The sequence below is a fragment of the Ascaphus truei genome, chromosome 4, assembly GCF_040206685.1.
Source record: "Ascaphus truei isolate aAscTru1 chromosome 4, aAscTru1.hap1, whole genome shotgun sequence".
Lineage (NCBI taxonomy): Eukaryota > Metazoa > Chordata > Amphibia > Anura > Ascaphidae > Ascaphus > Ascaphus truei.
This window is the reverse complement of record NC_134486.1, coordinates 237328357-237352574: the sequence shown is the minus strand read 5'-3', so window position 1 is coordinate 237352574 and position 24218 is coordinate 237328357. Positions and strand designations below refer to the sequence as shown.

General features: G+C 44.4%; 1 protein-coding gene across 1 annotated transcript in view; it reads left to right on the top strand.

Annotated features, from left to right (window-relative positions):
- The window catches only part of LOC142492359 (E3 ubiquitin-protein ligase PHF7-like), a 125919-nt gene that overhangs the window by 10876 nt on the left and 90825 nt on the right, over positions 1–24218 (top strand). Inside the window, exons 3-6 of the mRNA XM_075595006.1 lie at positions 1653–1750; positions 9840–9941; positions 13464–13588; positions 17492–17651. Of these exons, the coding sequence (XP_075451121.1) occupies positions 1653–1750; positions 9840–9941; positions 13464–13588; positions 17492–17651 (485 nt within the window). The remainder of the gene's footprint in view (positions 1–1652; positions 1751–9839; positions 9942–13463; positions 13589–17491; positions 17652–24218) is intronic.

Here is a 24218-nt window from a genome sequence, read left to right as displayed (position 1 = left end):
GATCTCGAGTACCTGTTGAGCGCAGTCAATTTTTTGTTTGTAATATATATATATATATATATATACACATATACACATATACACTCAATCACACAATCACACACCCCCAATACATATAAAAATTACCCCAACACCCCCAATACATATATTTACCTTGGGGATGATGGTCAGACCGGTGGCTTGTGGGGGGGGGGTTGCCTCCCGATGCTGCGTGGGGCCGGGGGGGGGGGTATGGCTGAACGGCCCGGTCCCTGCACGGGGGAGGTCAGTGCTGCGGGGGCCTGTGCCACGTGGGGGGAGTGCTGCGGGGGCCTGTGCCACGTGGGGGGCAGAGCCGGTGTGCTGCGGGGAGGGAGGGGGGGGGGGTGTGGGGGTGTGAGGCTGCAGTGCTGCTGGGAGACATCTGTCTCCCGGTGCTGCTCCTCCAGCGTGCGCGCCGGGCCTCCCTCTCTCGCACTTCCGGCGCTGCCAGGGAGACCCGGCGCCGGCTTCAGAGGTTTTTTTTCAGAGGTTTTTTTTTTTTTTAAAGTTAACTAGCAGCCCTTGTTTCCCGCTGCTGGCGGCCCTGATCGCGGCGCCCGTCTAGCCAAGGCGCACACTTTGGGAAACACTGTTCTAGGCAATAAATAACCTTCAGAAAAGTAAAGAGCAGTTCCCCCTACTCAACTTGTTTTTTTTTGAGCGTCCCCTGGAGCTGAAACACACTATTTTTTTTTAGCTCCGAGGACCCCCAGGTACCTAAGATACTGTTGCTACTACTGAAGGTAGTTCCTGTACTGTCTCCTCCAGGTGAAACAAAATGATGCTTATAATCTCTCCGTGTCGCACGGGCCAATAGAAAGCCTCAACATCATCCATTCTGACTTCCTGTTGGCCTGCACGACTCAGTAGATTTAAATATGAAACAATGGTGCTACCTTTCTCAGGAACCAGACCAATGATCCAAATGCCGTTACATTTAGTGCTTCATGCGATCATAAGATAGTGATCAGTTTTGGTCTTTTAAATGTGCCGGAGAAAATATTTAAAGGGTCATTATCAAAAACAGTTAGAAAACAACCATTTTTGTTGTTTGTAAAGAATTTAACAGTCTAGCTTCCCTAAACAAATGTAACCATACCAATAGCAAAGATTTGGCTACTTTTTTTGTGTGAAAATGAATTACAAAATGTTATCTTCTTAGGGGTCTGCATTGGGAAGTATTTTTCAACAAAGTCACCCTGTCCTTATCAGAGGACCAGCAAAGAAAAAGGGCAGAGGGAGAGAGGAGACTCTGGCTGTATAAACTCGTGTTACACACACAGTGACATCAGAGAAAAGGGAATAGTAAAAAATAAATTAAAAAAAACTGAAACCCCTCCTATGTCTCAGCTCACCATGTTTACAAACGATCTTAATAAGAAAAAATACTTGTAGGTGTCGATTTGGATAAAAATGGCATCAATCACCCAGATGTAACCCCTGTAACATGTCACTGGCATTAGTTCACTTTGGTCCTCGGAGGGGTTGCCATTTTAATGCAAGGCCAAGAGTCAGGGTGAAATGCTTCGCTTTGCAAGGATCATTGCTACAGTATTATAAAGAATGCTCATATTCTTTCCAGACGATTGTCTGCAATCAGAATGGTTAAAACATTCTTTTCTCTTTTATAGTATGTGTCTTCTGCGGCCGGGCGGAGGATAACCATGAAAAATATGGAGAAATACTGATAGACACGAGGACAAAACTGAGAGTTCATTATTACTGTCTGGTAAGTATTTCATAGGGATTTTAGGCTACCTGTACCTTCTAGAATCTAACTTGTGGACGAAATATAAAATCACTAAGTGGTTTAAATATATAGCAGAACAAAATATTGGTCTGAATTTAACTTTACCAAGAAGTTTGATCCTGCATACTCCAAGGTCAATCAAATTAAAGTGTTCTTTAACCCCTGTGAGCAACATTCCAAAGATGGCTGGCCAGTCGGGCAGCGAAGAGATTAATATTTAGTGCTACTTTTAGGGTTGCCAGGTCTCCAGTATTGACCAGGACTGTCTTGTATTTGAACATTCTGTCCAGTAAAACATTAGAGGTAATACCGGATATGTGTCTCTCTACACATAGTGACCTGACCAACTTGGGGGGCTGCAGGATTTCCCTGAGCAGGGAGAAAGCAGGGCTGTTGCTAGGGGCTGGGCAACTTCCTCCATCCTGATTGGCTGCTGCTGGGTAATACAGCCAATCAGAAGGTGTCAGGAGGCTGGAGGTGGGGCAAAGGAGAGGAGGAAACAGTATGGAGAGGTGTGGGTGTCGAGTGCATTGCACCTTTCACCATTGTGTCTAGTATTTTTGGAGAAGCCACCTGGCAACCCTACTTGCTTAGGAAGTTGGACTTTACAGCTCTCAGTGATTTGGAGTCAGTCCTACTAATATTTAGCATCAGCTGTCACATAGACTTTATTGGGGTTATCACTGCTTAAAAAAAAAAAAAAAAGAATTTTCCCATTTAAATTGCAGTTTTTGTATCCCAATCCCTCAATACTCACCGATTTTAGTCTTTGAAGGTTGACATATCTGAATTTATTTTATGTTCCTTCAGTTTTGGCTCATTGTCTCCCCACCATTTTGAGCGGTTGCTTCATAGTTTAAGGTCAGTTGACTTGCTTGACAACCTTAGGCCCCAAAGCCTAAACATTTTGAAAAAGAGACTTCTCTACCAGTTGCACAAGTTTTTATTAATGTAATATTTTTGGATGTTAGAAAGTTATTGTATTCTTGTTGTACTGCTCTGTGGATTATGCTGGCTCATTATACATAAATAATAGTAATGAAAAGCAGAATTACAAACATCACAAAATGTACAACTTTTATACTGCTTTAGTTAGGGGCTAGTAGGAGTTAGGCGCCCTTACCTACATGGGCAAAGAAAGCTTCAGCAATTACAAAATGACAGTGATCAGGTCAGCATGATTACGTTTTTATACTTGAAATTATAGCAATCTTTAAGAGATCCAGCAAAAAAACAATTTTCATCCATACAATTTTTTTTTTAAATAGATAATTTGTTAAGGTGTTTAGTATTTGATTCCTTTTTATTCTGACCATTCTTAGTGTAGCCATGCTGTAAAATTGTCTGCAGTTTAATAGAGCCATTGGGTCCAAGCAAATTGGAAGATCCGGTAGAACCGGACGAACCCCTGTCATGGGTGCTGCCAGGGAGAACGGGTAACACCAAGTTGATAAGGGCCAGCCGAGCTGAAAGGGCCATTGTAGCAAAGTACAAAAGCTCACATGGATTAGAGTACCCCTATCTCCCCGAACCCCTCATGCAGCAGATAGAGGATCAGAGGGATGGGTGGCTACGAGAAACGATAGAAATGTATATGGTGAATAAAGGGGGCGCAACTACTGGGTGCAGAGCGGAAGAAAGAATCTCTCAGCTAATAAGAGTGTGGAGCATCGGGCGCAGTATATACATGCACAAGGCTGTATATAGACCTGAGAGTGGCATGCCCCAGGAATACAGTATCACTGTTACCGATATGGCAGGTAGGGAGGTGAAGAAACCAGATCCTCGACACTATTATTAGGTAGACAGTATAGCGAGGTCTGTTTCTGAGATAAGTCTCTCATGCTGGTCAGTGAGCGCTACAACGTTAATTATGAAAACAGTAATGTTGTTTTGATTAATTATGTGTTCCATTTTACAGTGCTTCCTGGAAAAAGGTACACCAAATTTAGGTCCCAGCCGGGACGGTGGGGATTCACCAGGGGGAGATTGTAGCCATACTGTAAAATGGTCAAAAAGGAATAAGTCTGTGTTGAGACTTGTGAATGGAGGGCCCACTAGTGCAGTAACTAGTGGCCCATTTCTACATCAAGTAGCATCAAGCCTGACAAGGCCACACTGTGTCCAGGGAACTGGCACAGGGGTGATCTCCCTGCGGGGAGAGGGGATCCCACTCCATTGGGAGGGTGTACCTTTTCAAGGGACAGTACGGTGAGATGTGCGGCTGAGCTAACCGCTGCAAGGGGCAGTCTGTCCATACCATCATCAATAAAGATGCCCTGTTCAAAGACAACCCCACTGTGTGAGTGTGAAGTTACTCTCCAGTGGAAGTCACCACCAAGAAGGAGTTCCTCATCAGACCCATCTCCATGCGGACGCAGAGATCCTGATGAGGTGGCGGCGCTGCACGTGATATAGGTAGGACTCGCACACAGTACCTCAGCTGCCTGTCTGGATTACAATCCCCGAACACAATCATGCGGGAGACTCAGGAGTCCTGTTGCCGACAGGTGCACCACCAGACACGACCATGTAATGGGGGCTGGATAGACCACAGGGGGCAATATGAGATTGGGTGGGTCATACTAGAGGGGATACCCGTTACATTTGGAGGCGCTGCTGAGATACCTGTCAACAGGACAGGCTTTTGCTAGGCACACTGGGAAACAGGGAGAGTGTCTGCTGCCACTTTGTGCTGCGTGGGACAGAGCCAGGGGTAGTCAGGGCAGCTGCTGGAGCTGCAGACTGCACGGATGACCCGGGATCCTGCAAAGAGTTAGTGGGGCTGGAGAGGGGCTATAGCTGTCCTAGTCACCTTGAGGTAGTGCCTAAAGGGATAAACTGGTAACATAGGTCAGGAATCCTGGAGAGGGTCTGCGCTAGACTGACCAACAGTAGGTAGACGCCCAAGTACTGCATGGAAGAGCCAGAGTACTCGAGCCCATTCCAGACCACTTACCGAAGGGAGCACAGACTGGAAGGAAGGAGATTCAGCAGACATAGAAAGAGTGAGCCTAGCCTGAGGTAGTGCAAACACGAGTCAGATCTACATTAGGTACACAAGGTGGTGCACAAAGCATTTTTATTGTATCTGTGTGGCAGCTGCCCCGCAGAGAGGAGCTCCATGTACAATAAAACAATATACAGTAACCCAATGGCGACTGCAAGAATGGAGGATCCGCGCGGTGCGGAAGGTCCAAGATGGCGGACGGAGGCCGAGGGAGAGAGCGCACATGGCATGTGTGCGGGTGAAGAGCAAGCTACAGAAGAGACTTTTGTGAGCCTGCTGTGGAGTGGCGCGAAAGCTGTGGCTGCGCCGTGTTGGTCCTGCCTAGGACCTTGGGGTACTAACCCGGAGGACAGTGAGGAGGACATTGTTGTGAGATATGAGGAACATGATGGACTTGCTTGTCATTCGACGTACAAACAGTCAAATGCTACCTCAGCCGATAACAAGATTGACATTGCAAACCAAAATGGCGGTTCCCGCTTCCCTGGGAAACCACGTGGGCCAGTTGCAGAAAATGTTGCAAATTCTCAACTTGCAGAGAGTTGGCCAGGAGTGGCGCCAACAGGAAAACCCCACCCTGATGGGGAGTATGGCGCGTAAGCTGAAGCCGCGCCCTCATGGACTATGACTAACTCAGCCCCAGTGCTGGGTCACCTGACAGATTTAAGGGACCTCCCCCTAGTCTCAACCAGGGGGTGTGGTTTCCAGTTTTGGCGGATGCGGATGGAGTTAGCTGGAGGAGGGGTTGCCAAACCAGCCCCTGCACTTCAGTTGCGAAGAGCCAGCGAGCAGAACAGACCACTATTGAGAGTGCCTCCTATAGTGACCATGGCCTGCAAATCTGAAGAGGGATCTCTGATGTCAACCCATCCCTTCTCTACTCCAGGAGGCTTCCTGATACTTCGAGTGGCTGGTACCGAGACAGTGGCATGCCTATGCCTACAGTGTCGCCTGCCGGGGGGTGCTGTGAGCACTACAGCGCGATGTGCGCAATGTGGCCTGCAATATCTGTGGCCAATTCCGACATTCGTGCCGGTCCAGGCAGTTGAAGCCGCGGGAGATGTAGCCATGATATCGGCGGAACTCCCCGGTGCTCTCTGGAGGGAGTCTACTGATCCAGGAGAAAGGGGATTGGGCACGGCTATCAAAGCTGAGCCAGACGAGAGAAACAGTCACCGACGCGGTGATAAAAGTGAGGCTCACCGTCACTCACCGAGCGGAGTGTCCCTTCCTAAAGCAAAGTTGGATTCCTCGGACGAGGAACCTGCAAGTCCTACCGCGGTGACGACCCGACCGCCGGTGAGCCACAGCGGCAGTACTATCAAGAAAGTGCCACTCACCTGTGTCGTCGGTGAGCGGAGTAGGATATCGCCTGTGCAGCGGCAGCCCGAGAGGCGAAGTCCCACGGCCGTGGTGACCAGCGGTTCCGATGGTGGCAGATCCACCCCGACACCACGGAGCGGTAAGCAAAGTCCATGCTTTTACCAAGCTCCGAGGGTAGCGACGGCAAAGGAGGGACGGTGCCAGGCCCAAGCGGTGCCACAGCGGAAAAAGGCGTTGCCGGATATCGTAGTGGAGGAAGAGGTCTCGCTTGGGGACCCAACCCAAGATGGCGGCGAGTCACGTGCGTTCCAGGATGTCGTTTCCGGCGGCCAGGGCGGAGTCAACTGGGAGATGGCTGCGCCTCCTCGGTCGAGCAGTGTCAGCTGATCGCCTAAGTCGAAGAGGAGCGGGTGATCGATGCGGAAGCCGGAGAGCAGTGAGACCGGAGAAGCGGAGAGCCCATGCGGTGGCACCGGACCAGGTAGCGGTGAAGAGCGGATCGTAGCCCCGCGAATACCGACTGTCCGGCCCTATGCCCAATCCCCAGCCCTAGCTAAACCCAAGGCCCTAGTTAAAGCCCCGGCCCCAACCACCTTTTCCTTTGGTTCCTCGTCGAGTTTAGGGATGTCAGGGGATTCCCTGGTCATTTCCGATGAATGGACTGGTGGGGGCTTTGACTGTGTTACATCCGATGATGGTTCGGTGGGTGGGAGGTACTCTTGGCGGGTGGGAGGTACTCTCGGCAAGTGTCCGTATCGAGTGACTGCCTAAGTTTTGTGAGTGTCACACTAAAGAGTAGGCCCAAGAGGGTAGGATCTCAGTCCCGGTCTGCCGGGACATTCGGGGTGTCCTCCTGGGGGGAACTAGAAGAGGGAGAGTCAGTGGAGTCAGCTCCAGAGGAGATTAGGGAGACCCTGTTGTGGACCCCCTTATTTGAGGGATACGAGGCATGGATGGATAGAACCAGGTTCATCTTAGAGCGAGATGGGGTGGTAGACTATTGGTGGGCCAAGGGAGAGTTCACGGAGGAGGCTCATTTGAAAGCAATGCACAACCGATGGTACGATATTAGTCGAGAGCTAATAGAGCCATTGGATCCAAGCAAATTGGAAGATCCGGTAGAACCGGATGAACCCCTGTCATGGGTGCTGCCAGGGAGAGCGGGTAACACCAAGTTGATAAGGGCCAGCTGAGCTGAAAGGGCCATTGTAGCAAAGTACAAAAGCTCACATGGATTAGAGTACCCCTATGTCCCCGAACCCCTCACGCAGCAGATAGAGGATCAGAGGGATGGGTGGCTATGAGAAACGATTGAAATGTATATGGTGAATAAAGGGGGCGCAATTACTGGGCGCAGAGCGGAAGAAAGAATCTCTCAGCTAATAAGAGTGTGGAGCATCGGGCGCAGTATATACATGCACAAGGCTGTATATAGACCTGAGAGTGGCTTGCCCCAGGAATACAGTATCACTGTAACCGATATGGCAGGTAGGGAGGTGAAGAAACCAGATCCTCAACACTATTATTAGGTAGACAGTATAGCGAGGTCTGTTTCTGAGATAAGTCTCTCATGCTGGTCAGTGAGCGCTACAACGTTAATTATGAAAACAGTAATGTTGTTTTGATTAATTATGTGTTCCATTTTACAGTGCTTCCTGGAAAAAGGTACACCAAATTTAGGTCCCAGCCGGGATGGTGGGGATTCACCAGGGGGAGATTGTAGCCATACTGTAAAATGGTCTGCAATTGTCTCTCCTGCTGGCAGTAAACCTGGTAAGTTACAGGGATTCCAGCAGTAATCATGGAGGTTTGCCCTCACACCCTGGTGAGGTGCCCTATGTATGGATGGGAGTGGCTACATACTCTGAGTCGACAGTTAGTGACATCAGAGATGTGCCTGTTTCCTGAGGTATATAAGGCACAGCACTGCCCAAAGTTAGAGTGTTGGGGGAGAGTGGTGGAGAGAGTTGAAGGAATAAGTCTGTGTTGAGACTTGTGAATGGAGGGCCCACTAGTGCAGTAACTAATGGCCCGTTTCTACATCAAGTAGCATCAAGCCTGACAAGGCCACACTGTGTCCAGGGACCTGGCACAGGGGGGATCTCCCTGCGGGGAGAGGGGATCCCACTCCATTGGGAGGGCGTACCTTTTCAAGGGACAGTACGGCGAGATGTGCGGCTGAGCTAACCGCTGCAAGGGGCAGTCTGTCCATACCATCATCAATAAAGATGCCCTGTTCAAAGACAACCCAACTGTGTGAGTCTGAAGTTACTCTCCAGTGGAAGTCACCACCAAGAAGGAGTTCCTCATCAGACCCATCTCCCTGCGGACGCAGAGATCCTGATGAGGTGGAAGCGCTGCACGTGATATAGGTAGGACTCACACACACTACCTCAGCTGCCTGTCTGGATTGACAATCCCCGAACACCATCATGCGGGAGACTCAGAAGTCCTGTTGCCGACAGGTGCACCACCAGACAGGACCATGTAATGGGGGCTGGATAGACCACAGGGGCCAATATGAGATTGGGTGGGTCATACTAGAGGGAATACCTGTTATATTAGCATATCTCTGTAGATATACAAAGAACAAATACGATGTATCAGATTCATCAACAACAACAAAAAGGTCCCATAAGAAGCAATTACATTTTTGGCTTCAATAAATTTTTTGCCGATTTTTTTGCTCTAGGAGACATTGATACTGTACATAACACTTTGGGCTTTTGCAGTGTCTGAGTGCCTGCATGGCTGTAACTCCACAGTTAATCATCATTTAAATAGCATTATTTCCCTGCATTATTTCTCTCTCCTCTTGTCTCTCCACTTCAGAAAAAGCCCTATTTTGGGGCCTGGATAGGAGTAAACCCAAGACTGACATACCATCACTTTATTGGCCGATAGTGCAACAGTATGCTAAAATAACGCAACGTCAACCCTATGCTAATAAGATGTCGTTTGGAAGTTGTTGTTTTTTTGCATATAATTAGCATTGAGGATACCATGTTAACTCAGGGAACATAACGTCCGTTCCAGGTTCAGGTGCCGTCACGTTAGGAGACCTGATCTAATGGAGCTGAGTGTACCTAGCTCTGAGACTGCTGTCGGCAACCCTACTAACATCCTGCTGTTACACATATGTTTATATCATTTAAAGTACCGGTCTGTATTGTCCGACGCTACTATGGGCAGTCTGCTTCTGTACCGAAAATCAGTCCTAATATTGAGAAACTGTTAACTGAAATGCAAGTTCAGAAATCACAGTGAGACATTTTACATTCAGATTCTTCTTTTACATTTTTTTTTATTAGAAGTTCAAGTTTTTTCCTCTCTTCTCAATAAAAAAATGTTTGTTTAATATTTTAATGTATTTATTATCTTTGTTTTCTTTTGGCGATATTTAGTTTAGGTTTAGCTACTCATTTGTACTGTAGATTACCAGATGTAGGGGTCAGTAGGTCAGTGGCCCCACCAAAAAATGTGTGCCCATTAATTGGCCCGTCTGAAACAAAGTTTGGCCACCCCTGGTCTAGTTGTGTCAGTTACACACGTTTGAGTTGCACCTCTGTTCATCCAGCTAGGCATTCCTTTCTGCCTATAGTGCAACAATCAGGCTGTTTTTATGCATTGCTCACCAAGGCTATTAATATGCTGTGCTAGTGAATCTGAAGCAGTGACCTGTTTGGCGTTGCATTTATACTGCATTGATTAAACCACATACTTTATCTGATTTAGATACTTTCCAGTGGTTTGTGGCAAGAAGGCGAGGAAAATGATGGTTTTTACGGCTTTCTTATGAATGCTGTGAAGAAAGAACTCAAACGGGCATCAAAGTTGGTGAGAATAAGATAGTGACAATCTACTTATTATACAATTCTATTCTTGAGTTGCATAGCAACTCTTTTCATAGCAATACTGAGTTTAAACATTTGAAAAAAACTATTACCTAGCATAGTTTTAACATACTAAACATATTGTAGTGATTCGTTTAATTGGTCCCATATTGAACTGCACTATTAAATGCAAATTTATAGTCACGTGTCACCATTTTTACTATGCAGAGCTCTGTTATAAGACACCTATCGGCGCTGGAAGACACATTACTGTCCTTTATTTGTATAGACCATGAGATATCTTGTAGCGTTGGAAGGGGTCTTCTAGAATAGCATCACTTAGTAAATATGGGCCTAAATTTCTCTAAAGCCTCGAGAGCATACATTACATTGTTTAATTTATTGCTAAATTTGTGAGGAGATATCTTGATCCAGGTATTTGGTATGCACTAAATCCTAGCATCAGTGACAATTTATTCTGCTAGTATGGCCACAGTGTGCATATTTATTAATATCTCCTCTACAGCCAGAAAATATAGTTATATATGTCAAACCTTTAAAAAAATATTATTATATAAATATGTCAGTACTTTTGTGCTGTATTTGTTGTTCTGTTATCAGCATCAGGATTGCATTTAGCTAACTTGTTAGGAATGATGAAGACTCTATGCCATGTTTAAAATATCCTTCTGCATAATATGACTATGGCTGTGACTGAGGGATAAAGCTCCTATTAACTTTCCCATACAAATTCAGCCTGTTTTAATTTAGTGTAATGGATCTCCGTTTTATCTTTTTTTTTGCTTTCTGTTACAGTATATAAAAAAAGACTTTAAAGCACAAAATAAAAAACAGGATCCAGAATACATATTAAATTAAATCTCTAAGGAATAGAAAAGATTGTGGAGGAAAGATTGAGATAAAAGTTATATATTGTTTGAAAGATTTGTTCTTTAAGATGTTCTTAAATGGCGAGCTCCTCTAACATCAACTTTTATTGTACTATAATGTCCTGTGTTCTATATCTATTCTGTAAAAGCCGTATGCATTTGCTTGGCATATAAATACTTACACTACACATAAATAGTAATCAAGGAATCACTATAGCATTTTGCCTGTGTTCCAAACAACAATTTTTACAGGCTCCATTTCATCCTAATAGTATCTACCATAAAAATGAAGAATTGTGAAAATAAGCGCCAAGGGAAAACTGATGAGTGGAAGATTATATCATCCAATTCATGCTGAATTACATTTATATTTACCCCATAACACAGCCCCCCTTTCCATCTCAAGGGGAGAGCAGCCATTCGTCTTTTCAGTGCCCTTATGATGTACAGAAATGCAGAGCCCCAGTCTTGATAGAAATGGAAGAAGACCTACTTTTCCATTCCGGACATTGACGTCAGGTCATGTGATATAACAAATAAAGACGCAGACAAAACCAACAGTGTGAATAATGAAATATAAAAGTGCTGCACTACTAACTGCTGCTAGTAAGGACGGTCTCTAGAACCAGCTAGTGAAGAAAACAATAAAGCACAAAAAAAGTGTAAAATAAAATGATACGTGAATATGGCCATGTCCAATTGGCGAAAAAACCCAAATGATGAATTGATGATTAAAGTGCTAAAAAATAAGGATAATTAGCACTTACAACAAATCCTTTTCACTTTCTAGTCCATTAGGAGAAAAATAGTTTGATCACATCGTAATTTTAGCGATTTTTATTATTATGTCTGCTATATTTTTTATTATATAAATATATTTGTATATCTATTGTTTATTATAAAATATGATCTCTCAGGGCAGAACCAAGCCTGGTTCTTCTATTGTTATCCAGTGTAGGTCTTGGCATGACCAGGAGGGTAGCCTGGTTCTAGTTCATCAATAACTGAGAATCCCACGTCTCATAGTGATGTTCCCATTACTGAACGCCTCACCAGCAACAACATTGACCATGTTAACTTTGCAGACTTCCCTGGGGAAAGCAAAAAGGGGGGAAATTGCCACTTAAAGAAGCATTACAGACATAATTTTCTTAATTTGATAAATTAGTTCTGTAGTATTAGATAATACTTACTGTATTTAAAAAAATATATAAATTCTTAATGCCAATTCTAATGAGCTTTAATATGCTGAGCAGCAAATTATCACAAACAGTGTTGCAGAGTTCCTGGCAACATGCAGTGGCTGAGCCTCAGACTGTAACAATAGGAAATGCAACCCTTAGTAATTTAAGGTTACATTGTAGCTGCTAAGTTACATTGACTGAAGGATTGATTCAAGAGCAGCCATTACGTGAACCGTGAGAGCAGGATATTTGCGGATCGATCAGCAGCTCAGATCAGTGGTGTTCAACCTTTCTTTAGTTATGGAACCCTAGAATTAGATTGTGAAATTCTGGGGAGACCCAACCTTCTCCCTCCCGCCCCATTCTTCCATCTCTCTCATCCCCCTTTCACACTCCCCCTCTCTCTGTTCCCCCCTTACACTACCTCCATCTTACCCTTTACACTCCCTCCCCCCTTACGCTCTCTACGCTCTCTACCCCTCTTCTCCCCTTATACTTCCCCCTCTCTTCTCCCCTTACTCTCCCTCCTCACACTCTCCCCCCTCACACTCTCCCCCCTCACACTCTCCTCCTCTCTTCTCCCCATACACTCTCCTCCTCTCTCTTCTTCCCTTACTCTCCCCCTCACATACTCCCCCTCTCTCTTGCTCCCTTATACTATCGCCACTTCACCCCTCACACTCTCCCCCCTTCCTCCTCACACTCTTTCCCTCCCTTCCCCCTCACACTCCCTCCCTTCCCCCTCACACTCTCTTCACCCTTTCCCCCTCAGACTCTCTCCCCATTTCCCATTCCCCCCTTCCCAGCTCACACTCTCTCCATCCCCTTCCCCCTCTCGCTAACACTCTCTCTCCCCCACCTTCCCCCTCACACTCTTTCCCTCCCTTCCCCCTCACATTCTCTCTCCCTCCTTCCTCCTCATACTCTCCCCACCCCTTCCCCCCTCACACACTCTCCCCCTTCAACGCTCTGCCCCTTTCCCCCTCACACTCTCCCCCATTCCACCTCACACTCTCCCCCCTTCCCCATCACACTCTCTCCCCCTTCCCCATCACACACTCCCACCTTTCCCCCACCCCCATCACACACTCTCCCCTTTCCCCCTCATACTCTCTCCCTCCCCCCTCACACTCCCTCCACCCCATCAACCCCTCAAACTCTGCTCTCCCCCCTCTTCCACCTCACACTCTGCTCTCCCCCCTCTTCCCCCTCACACTCTGCTCTCCCCATTTCCCCCCCTCACATACACTCCCCCCTTCACACTCCCCCCTTCCCTCATCACACTCTCTATCGCCCCCCCCCCTTCCCTGTACACTCTATCCCCAACTTGTAGACAGTGGGAGACGCTCTGAATCAGAGCAACATGAATTGCTGCTATAAGTAAACTCAATTGGTTATATAAAAAAAAAAATTGTTCTACCACTATCATGCGTAATGTGAATTCTCCCCCAGACCTGCAGTGTGTGCAAGAAAAAAGGAGCGTCCATTGGCTGCAACGTAAAGAGCTGTCGAAAAAACGTCCATTTTCCTTGTGGTCAAGAAAACCAGTGCATTTTTCAGTATTTTGACAGATACGAGTAAGTAATACACTTATTTCTAGACTCACTTTCCCTAAAGCTGTGGGGGGAGGGGAAATGCTGCACGCAACAACAGAGTTTATGGCTATTGAAGCATATCTTTGCTGTAAAGCCCCGAACATGGGGTGATTCTTCTCTAGAGCTTGCAATCGCATTTAATTTAATTCATTTTTTTTATTTATAAAATGTTTTACCGGGAAGTAATACATTGAGAGTTACTTCTCGTTTTCAAGTATGTCCTGGGCACAGAGCTATAACAATACATGGTTACATTAAATGAACAGCGGTTATACAGTAAATTCACAGACATTCATAGACCGAGAGAGTTGGAAAATTGGGTAAAGGGGACAAAAGGGCTGGTGAGTTTCAAGACTTATTACCTGAGGCTGGTGAGATACAGTGACAAAAAAGTTATTGATAAATTAACAAGTAAAACCTAAATACAATATTATTTATACAGTATCTGAAAGTAGCATTTTCCTTAACTATACATTCAGATTATAAAAAAATGTTTTATCTAAGGTTTGGCATATAGACAAGAGAATATTATATACAGTGTACATATCTCTGTTGAATAATAAGGGTTTGGAAGTACATAGTGAAATGTTGATCATTTGTTGTCTTATGCTTGGACTTACTCTACATCGTGTTTGTGATCATTAGTCTTTGTTATTACACGTCTCCCAGCAAGGATTGTATAGTCACCTTCAACCCTTCTTGCAGGAAAAGGCTCTGTATACAGTAGAATACCTACTCAGGTGTCAGCTACAGAGATATAACAGTGCTTGCACTGTACCACACAGCTAGATAAATTCCTGGCCAAGGAATATACCCATTCAGTTTTTTACCAGAGAGGAGGCTTTTTTAAGTCAGATTCAATTTCCCCGGTCATGCAATAAGTAGTACATATGTCTGGGAATGACAGAGTACAGGTATTCTTTCTTCCCTCTCAGTCACAGCTGTAGGTTGTTCACTGATTTATATATAAGGTTGTGTAAAAATGTGCTTGTGAATTGTTTGCAAAGCTGTTTTGAGTAAATAGTGTGGATCAAAGTTGAATATCTTGTTTCAAGTGTTGTCTTGCGTCCAGCAGGTTTTGTGTGCCGTGCTACAGGAAATTAAGGCCACATATTTTCCAAAGGCCTTCTGAATTTTATATTTCTAGTAAGACAGATGAAATAAATATTTAATCACAGCGTTTGATATATTCAGTTAATAAAAGGGTGAACACATTGTACCATATACAACAAATATTACTTGTGAGCACATTCACGTCTCAGAGATGTCTGCAACCCTACTTTTCACCATTATCTCGTACAGTAGGATACAGTGCTTCCACTGCAGAAAGGGATTCTGGGGAATGACATGCAAATGAGCACAAGTAATTATAAACCACAGTTCTGCTCATGTCGCAACTGGAAGGGAGGGAGGTGTAATGAAGCTGATAGACTACAAACACAAAATCTGGCTGAGTATCCAGTGAACACTCACATTCACAGCCTAGGTCATTAACAGCTAGCAGTTTGGCCCCTTCTTAGAACAGTAATGGACATCCAGGGTTTGAAGGGAGCGATGATTCAGGAACACCCAAAAAAAAAGAAATAGACAAATTCCTTCTTAGAACAGACAGGTCAAAAATGCACTTTCCGATTGCTAGAGGACAATTGAATGTTTCCAAACCAATTTATATTTACTTTTATAATTGGTGTTTTTATACCTATGCACCAGAGTAGTGAAAGATCATTCCTCAAGAAAAATTAATAGGCAAGATATTCAGGGTCTAAGCATGTTTGCTTCATGATTATTACAGCTATGTCAAGAGTTCATTAGAGAAATCTGAAATTGTTGATGGTCCTTGATTGAACTGGGACCACCCTGCTGTACACGGTTGTATGTCTGCTGAAAAACTCCAGATTAACAGGGTGATAGTGATCCAGTTTTCATTTTGCATTCTAATTTTGCTATTTGATGTCAACTTTGATATAATCGTAAGATTCGAAGAAAGTCTAAACTAGATGATTATCACACTGTTGAGCTGGCGTCTGTTGACAAGTTTGCAGAAGTAATGTTGTTTTTGTTCATTGCTTTGGTGCAGATTCTATGGGAGTGAAGACATCAGGCTTTATATTACTAAGCGATGCTACTCCATTAGAAACCTTCCACCACCGGGCACACCTCACAGCCCAATCAGGTGAATGGACCATAAGGTGTCTTATGGCAGAGTACCTCTTAGTAAATAAAATAGGAGTTTAAATCAGAAATGAGGGCTAATGATATAAAAGGAAGAAAAAATGAAACCGTGCTCATGTTTCCAAGGTTGTGTGGATGAATAGATGCGTGCAACTTGAACTCCTTGCTGCTGCTGTGTAGGAGCACTCCAAGCTCCTCAAAATATTACCAGAAGCCAATCTCCAGAAATATGAAAATGAACACAAAGAGCACTAGAGTAAGTATAACATTGTAGTGACAAAGATAACAAGCATATGAACACTTACAATGAGGTAGTGTGTGGTGAGCAAGTCACTGCTCACCACTCGCTGGGCTAGCTGAACATCCATGATAGTACATGGCTAAGCAACTCTGTGTCCCGCGCACTGGGACGTATCTTGTACTGTAGGTTTGAAGCGTCTGGCACTTCCTGGTTGCATTAGGCCCAGGCCATAGAGGCATGAGGCGATCCGAACCCCGCTGACGCTGAGGCTCGCCTGCTGAAATCTGGGCGATTTCATGCCCATACAGGCGAGCCAGCGGGCGCGATCGGAGCCGGGGGGAGGTGGTTGGAGGCGGGGCAGTGACGTGGCTGGGCCAATCGCCCGCGATGCACTGACGTCGATGTCACAGCGCCGACGTCACGGCGCCGTGACGTCGACACTGCTGTGCTGTGATTGGAGGTTTTCAACCGACAGCGCGCTGAAAAACAGCTTGGCGCTCGGCTGAAACCTCCAACTCTTCAGCACGCCTGCCGACGCTCGCGTGAGCCCCCTCTCAAGGCATCCTCATTGAGGATGCAGGGGCTCAGCGCGGAGCGTCCGCACGCCTCAGCACGGCCTGTCCTTCTATGGACTCGGCCTTAGCGATTTAGGCTCCGACGTGGTTTGCTTTAGCGTGTCTGACTGAAGGAGCTACGTGAGACACCGGACAGGAACAGCTGTGTTATAATGTGGCCACAATGCTTTTCGCACGGCTTGTGCTTCATTAGGAGTTCACGTTTAGGTTTGGTGTCTGTCTTAATATACCCCCCGCACAGCAGAGGTCAATTACAGACAATTCGAGGAAATTAATAAAGTGTGTGATTTCTTCTTTTTCCTCATATGGATATATTAATACCATTTTAAACATCACAATAAAATACAATAAACTACATTTGATGGTATAGAAGTGTCATATCATTCATACAGTGATGACGTTGTACATTTATATATATTCAAATTTAATATGATAATGCTAAAACCTACAGCACAAGATTTGTCCCAGCGTGCGGGACACAGAGTTGCTTAGATTTGTACTATCCTGGACATTCAGCTGGCCTGGCGAGTGGTGAGCAGTGACTTGCTCACCACACAGTACCTCATTGTAAGTGTTCATATGCTTGTTATCTTTGTCAAAACAATTTTATACTTACCTCCAGTGCGCTGTGTTCTTTTTCATATATCAAATGATATAAAATGCTAAGGTTGAGCAATACTCCAATTCCACTCAACCAGCAGATGCTAAAGCCATACATGCTGGAGGTCCACAATATGATAATGGTCGATAGTCCCGTGCTGGCCTGTCAGTGACTGAGTAGGACCTGGAGTTAGTTGGCAGGTATGTGAAGAAAAGTAAACACAATAAACAGTATTTCTATGTTAATAAAGAACATGTAAAACAAAATTGTCTAATGTGTCTTTTTTTTTCTCATAGATCATTTTGTTGGGACCATAGACCAGTTCAAAATGTTCCTTCAGAGAAGAGAACAACTAGATGTTCTATCTGCATTGAAAACATCCAGCCAGATCCAGGTTATTATGTCATCAAGAGCCCTTGCTGTAAACACATCTGGTTTCATAGGCCATGTCTACAGGTACTGTATGTGTTCTGCCCATTTCACTCTCTTAGTGAACATACAGTATACTATGATTTCACCTTAACATGCTTTGTTTTTTTAACCTGACCTAAATGGGTAGAGGTCCTCAGAGTTCACCCGAAGTCCCTTGACATCTTAAAATCTCCCCCCACCCCCTGGTTCCCAAGATATTTGTAGATTTTTGCTGTTTTTAAACACGTGGGTCCCCAATGGAAGCGTGGGTCCCCAATGGAAACATCAGCTTTCTATTGGCCTCCAGAGCAAGCTCTGACCCATCGTCCATTTTGTGTCCTGCTGGCAGATATTCTGCCTGATTCCGAGAAATAAATATAAAAATGTTGAACAGCACAAATTGCTGCGTTAAGGCTACATTTTTTAACTTTATTTTTAAATACTGTCATTTTGATAGTCTTCAAGATTTTACAGAATGTTTCCAAATACTGTACATTGTTATAAAACAGCATGCAGATCTGCTACTAAAATACAGTATACACACGAAAGCAAACAGTACAGCCCAATAGTAAATATTTGCCTTCAAAAGCACATATAATTATATAATTTAGCAATTTCATCAGGTAAACAGGTTATGGTGAGTAAAAACAATGACAACAACCCCCCACTGTACAGAGTACAGTAATGATACTGTAAACTGAGAAAACTTCTGAGCATATTCTCATATCTCAGGCTGAACCCCAAACCTGCCTTATTCCATAATCAAAAAACTGTAACGCTCGGCCTACCCACAAGCCAGACGAGACCCCGGGACGGAGGTGGAAAGGAGTAATACCACACACCTAGCAGTAAACAGGGGCACGGCCGGAGTGTGTAAGTAGTGTAGGTGGTCCAGGTAACAAAAATAGAAAAGGTACTGTACTTGACAACTCCAGCGGTGGAAGGTAAAGTCTGTAAGCCAATGGTCGTAGGAGGGAGAAAGCAGCGTAGTAGAGTGTCCGTAAGCCGTGTCCAGGGGATATAGAAGTCTGCAGGGTAGAAAGTCCAAAGCCAAATCCAAGGGGTTCCAGAGAGCAGCGTAATGAAGTCCAAAGCCAAAAGGTCAAGATCCAGGGAGGTCAGCAGTATATCCAGGGACAGGAACAGGAACTGAAAGACAAAAGGGGCCAGGCAAGAGCAGACAGCACCAAGGTACAGAAGCTATGCAGAGCAAGGTGGTAATGGTGAGGGGAGACTAAATAGGGGGCTGGGACCTATCAGAGGAAGGGGAGGAATGGAGGAGCGGCCCGAGGGAGGACCTGATAGGCTCCAGCTTCCCAGGCACTTCTCCCCTATCAGGTCCTCCCTCGGGCCGCTCCTCCATTCCTCCCCTTGCTCTGATAGGCTCCAGCTTCCCAGGCACTTCTCCCCTATCAGAGCAAGGGGAGGAGCGGAGGAGCGGCCCGGGGAAGGATCTGATAGGGGAGAAGGGCCTGGGAGGCGGGCCTGATGGAGCAGGGGCAGGGAAGCGTGTGATGCGCGCGCAGCACCTGAGGAGGCGGAGTCAGGCAGCCAGTAAATGGAAGCCTGGGTCTGAGCAGCCGTGGGGGGGGTGTACCCGCGGCGCGGATCATTACAAAAACAAACGAAGATGCCCAAAGCTACTTCCCATGTGACAAAAATACACAGTGCAATACCTATATATTCTCTTGAAAAAGGGGGATCTAGTTTAACCCTTTGGCCAAAGCGTCTCAAGCCCGCTGCCACCTCAAGGCATGACCGCCAGAAGGTCCCAACACTACCTGAGTTAAAATTCTTATTTACCTGTATAATTACAGGAAGAATGATCTGCACTGGATCTGTCATAACCCAGCAAATTGAAACTGACCTGCCAACATGTTTACTCCATAATCACACAGCATACTGTGTTCCCACTTTAGCTTTTAAAGCAGCAATCCACCCCAGAACCTTAATAATGTTTGTATTTTCCCTCCTGGGCATGCCACTGCAGTTGAAGTTTCTGGGTAATGACTTGCAAATAAACTCTCATAGTGCGGCGCTTTTTTGCTTCTTTGCCATTTTAACATGGATCCCTTAAAGCTTATGTCTGCTGTTTCATTCAGTTTTTAAAGCAGCAATCCATCCCAGAAACCTAAATAATGTTAGTATCTTGACCCTGAGCATGTCCTGCTCTTTCATTAAAACAAATTTTTCTGGTGTTAAAAAGCATATTTGTCTTAATATATACAGTAGCTTAGACTGCAATGAGCTCTGAGGAGAACATAATATTTCAAATGCTTATATCTGCTGAACAAAGCACCAGATTTAAAGATAAACAGAGTTGGAAAGGGAAAGAACAGATCTTAAAGTATGTAAAAAAAATGCATGAAACTGCTGCTTTCAAGCAAAATACTTTGTACCAGGCTTTTCTGTAAAAACGGTGTACAACAGCAGGCATAAAATTAAATGGATCAATGTTAAATTGGATAAGAAGCAAAAAGTGATGCACTATAAGTGTTCATTTGCATGTCATTACCCAGAATTCCTGTCACCCAGTGTATGCATTATATGCTGTGTGATTATGGGGTAAGGCAGGTTTTGGGACCTCACAAGTGTTCTTTATCATTACAGGAACTTTAGCCAATTTTATTTCCCAGTGGTCTTGAAAGCTCTCATCAGCCAGACCAGGTTTCGGAAACAACCACACAACATTTAATTAATGTTTAAATCAGATGTATTCACCTGTGTGCAAGTGCATTGGTTATATAGTTTTCCAATTGGGAGGAGTGCTGTGATGCTCGTGAGAATATGAAAAAAAGAAACAATATAATGGTGCAGATGGTAATAAAAAATATGTGATCAAAAAACAGTCTCTGCAATGGTTGTACTCACAAATGGTAAGATAAGATAGACGTATCAGAGACCCATCTCTCACTGATAAGAGCCCTTTCGTGGATGATCTCTTAGGAAAATGTAATGGTTGTAGGTCTGGAAGCTTGTGGTGTGTGTAGATCGTATAATTACTCAAAGTATCTCCAAAGGAATATAGAGAGAGAAGAGAGAGAACGCACAATGGTATGGTACGATCTAAAATTGCATTGCACAACAATAATAGTATGGATATTGCATTCACATTTTTCACAAAATAAATATTCGTTGGAGAGGACAGCTGAAGTTAGACTGATGGTGCCGTTATCTCCAGACAACGGAGTACTTCCGCGTGCGTCACGTGTGCCCGCGTCACATCCTGTGACGTCTCAGGTAAGGGCGGAAGAGGCTGCCTTGCGTGTCAGTCTCCGTGGTTTGCCAGCACCTTCCTCCGGTATTCTCCCCAGCTCTGTCACCTCCAACAGCTGATTCGATTCAACGCGTTTCGCTGTGGCTTCTTCAGGAATTGGAATACTGAACCCCAAAGGACTCCCTTATATATAGTCCCTGTGTAAATACAGATGAACAATCAGGGGGCCTGACATGGCAAATACCAATCAATATGCAGCTTATATGGCAATCGCAAAGGAGATATTATAAAAAGATATAATGATGATACACTTTACAAAAATGAACAGATACAAGCTATATGTGCTAATACAAAAACAATCTAGTTGCCCTAATCTAAAATACAATTTATTAATATAGGTATTTATATAAAAATCACATGAATAAAAAGGAATTAAAAACGTAAATAACGACGCAAGAACAACGTAAAAAAGAGGTAGATGTCTAAAGGGATGAGGAAGATAGACATAATTAGATACATACATAAATACATAAAATATAGCTGAATACATATGTACTTAAAACTATGTTAAAAACTATATTAAAAAAGCACCAATGTCTATATCAACATTGAGACCCTTTGGAGTGAGGGTCTGCATTTTGTGTATCCAAAAAGTCTCCATTCTAGCTAAATTATTTAATCTATTGCTCCCCCCTCCAATGTACTGGGACATGTTCTATACCTTTGAAGGTTAGAGACTTCGGATCTGAATGATGACATATACTAAAATGCTAAGAGACATTGGGGTTCATGCAGTAAGCAGCGGAAAGGCAATACTCGCCACTTTCCCGCCAAAAATGCCTATCCCTATTCAGTAAGGGGCGAGAAAGTGGCGAGAATAAAAAAAAACGCCAGTTTGGTTGGCGTTTTTTTTTTCCCCGCCGGTGGCGAGGCGAGAAGGCACTTTCTGCCAAAAATAGAAACATTTTCCGCCACGCTGTATTCTAGTAGTGACGAGTAGCTTAGCGGAGCTATTCGCCACTCTAGAATGGCGTTTTTCTGGCGAATCAGCCACGCAAGAAAAAGTTGGCAAGTTGATGGTGAGAGGCTGCTGATGAGTGGCGGATCGGCACTTAGAAAAAAATCAGGCCTTTTTCCTGGCTGGGATTGATGCCGGTGGTCTCCGGCCTCAATTAATACCATTAATACCAGCACCGGACCCCCCCGGCATGCATCCGAGGCAGGAAAAATGCATTTAAAGGCCACTTCATTACCGTAGCGGCTAACCGCTAAGGCAATGAAGGGGTTAAACAGCCGTGCCAGGTTTATTGTGGGTAGCGGGGGTGGGTGAAGGGGGTATTTGGCCCTTGTTGTTTGTTTAGGGCTTGCGGGGGGGTTGCAGGTGCACTTAGCCCCTTCACGACCGTAGCAGTTAATACCGCTATGGTCATGAAGGGGTTAAGGCCTCCCGCTACCCACCCGCAAGCCCTAAACAAACCACTGTTGGGGCTAATACCCCCTTCACCCACCCCCGCTACCCACAATAAAAAGAAAACACACACAACAGCCCCACACTAACTAAAGAAATATATATATATATATATATATATATAACCGCCTCAAATGGTATGGCAGCCAATCAGAGCTTGGGAACTCCATCCCAACTCTGATTGGCTCTAGTAGACCATGTGACAGAGGCTTGGGGGGAAAAGGATGTGACGTAATTGAAAGCCTCTGTCACATGGTACTTGAACCAATCAGAGTAGGGATAGACTTCCCACGCTCTGATTGGCTGCCGTACCATGTGAGTCCGGCCATGTGTCTTTTCCTGACGTCATCTTAAAGGCAATTGCAGCAAAGCCATTCTGATTGGCTGTGCTGTCATTGCCTTTAAGTGACGTCATCATTTTTTTTTACATCGGCCAAAACACATGGTTTTCACGGCCCAATCAGGGCCGTGGGAACCATATGACGAAAATGTGACGTCATAGGCTTTTTAAAGCCTATGTCGTCTCATTTTGAAGCCAGACGCCGAGGAGGAAGGACCTCCGGAGAAGAAAGAAGACCAGGGCGTGGCACCGGACGGCAAGAAGACCCCGGAAGAAGATAGAAGAATACAGATGAAGATGGATTACAAGTAGAAGACCCCTGGATTGTCGTGTTTTATTATTTTAATGTTTATTATTTTATGTTTTTTTATTTTATGGGTTCCTGTTCGTGGATTGGTTCGTGAGTAAGCTGATCAACGGGAGTCGGTGGGGGCAAGTAATGGTAAGTTAAATAAAGAAATGTATTTAATGTTAATGTGTTTTTTTTTTGCTTTTTCATGTCTTCATTTTTTTTATGCATATCATTTCTTGCCACTGTATGTATGTATGTATGTATGTCTAGAGAGATATATACATACAGGGTAAGAAATGATAGTGTTGTTAAAGCTTGATTTTCTGTATTGTAAATGATTGTGGCTATGCTGCTATGCATAGATGTGTGTTAAATGTATTTTATTATTAGAGAGATGTAAGTTTGGGGCTTTATGCTGTACTGTAGGTTATGGAGAGGCTTGCTATAGTATATTGTAATTGTTGGTATCCTTTTTTGTATGTTTTGAACTTGTTCTCTGTTACGATAGCTATAGTTAATTGTGTAATTGGTATGGATGGTATTGTAATTGTTTAGGGATGTAATTCATGTCTGTTAATTCATTGATGGTGACTTTATTTGCTGACATAATATACTTCTTGTGATGTCAGGCTATTTGAGTTGGATTACTGTATTGTTAACATTGATTTGCAGCGTGTACATGTAGTTTACATGTTATGCTACATGTATACACTGTAAATGCAATGTTTTAAGTGGCATTTGAGGCTTCAGATTGAATGATTACATGAGATTTGTGTAGGAAATTGCTTTTTAATTCATTGAGGATGTTATGCATAAGTGGTGTTGCCATTGCAGGATGGCTTCACCCCTTAATTACCTTTGAGGTTAGTACCCGAAAAGGTGATTAAGGGGTTCCTTGGTATGTTAATGTAATTGAGATGTATTGGCTATTTATTATTTTGGCAACGGACCCCAAGGATGATGCTGGCGACGGAGCCTTCTTATTGATGAGGTTAGTACAATTTTCTTTACTTTATTACGGTATTTAATGTGTTTAATAATGGCCAAATAATGTATTATCCCTATGTGGGTAATAGTTATTTGGCACATTATTGTACTGTATGTGCTGGGGGAGGGGGTATTGGCCCCAAGGGTATTTGGTAGGACTCCCCTGTGGGTAGTGGGTGAGGGTGGTTGGGGGGGTTAGTGAGGGAGGGTATGTGGGTGATGGTGGGTTAACCCCTTAATGACTGTAGTGGTTAATAACCGCTATGGTGATTAAGGGGTTAGGGGACATTACATTGGATGTTTTAATT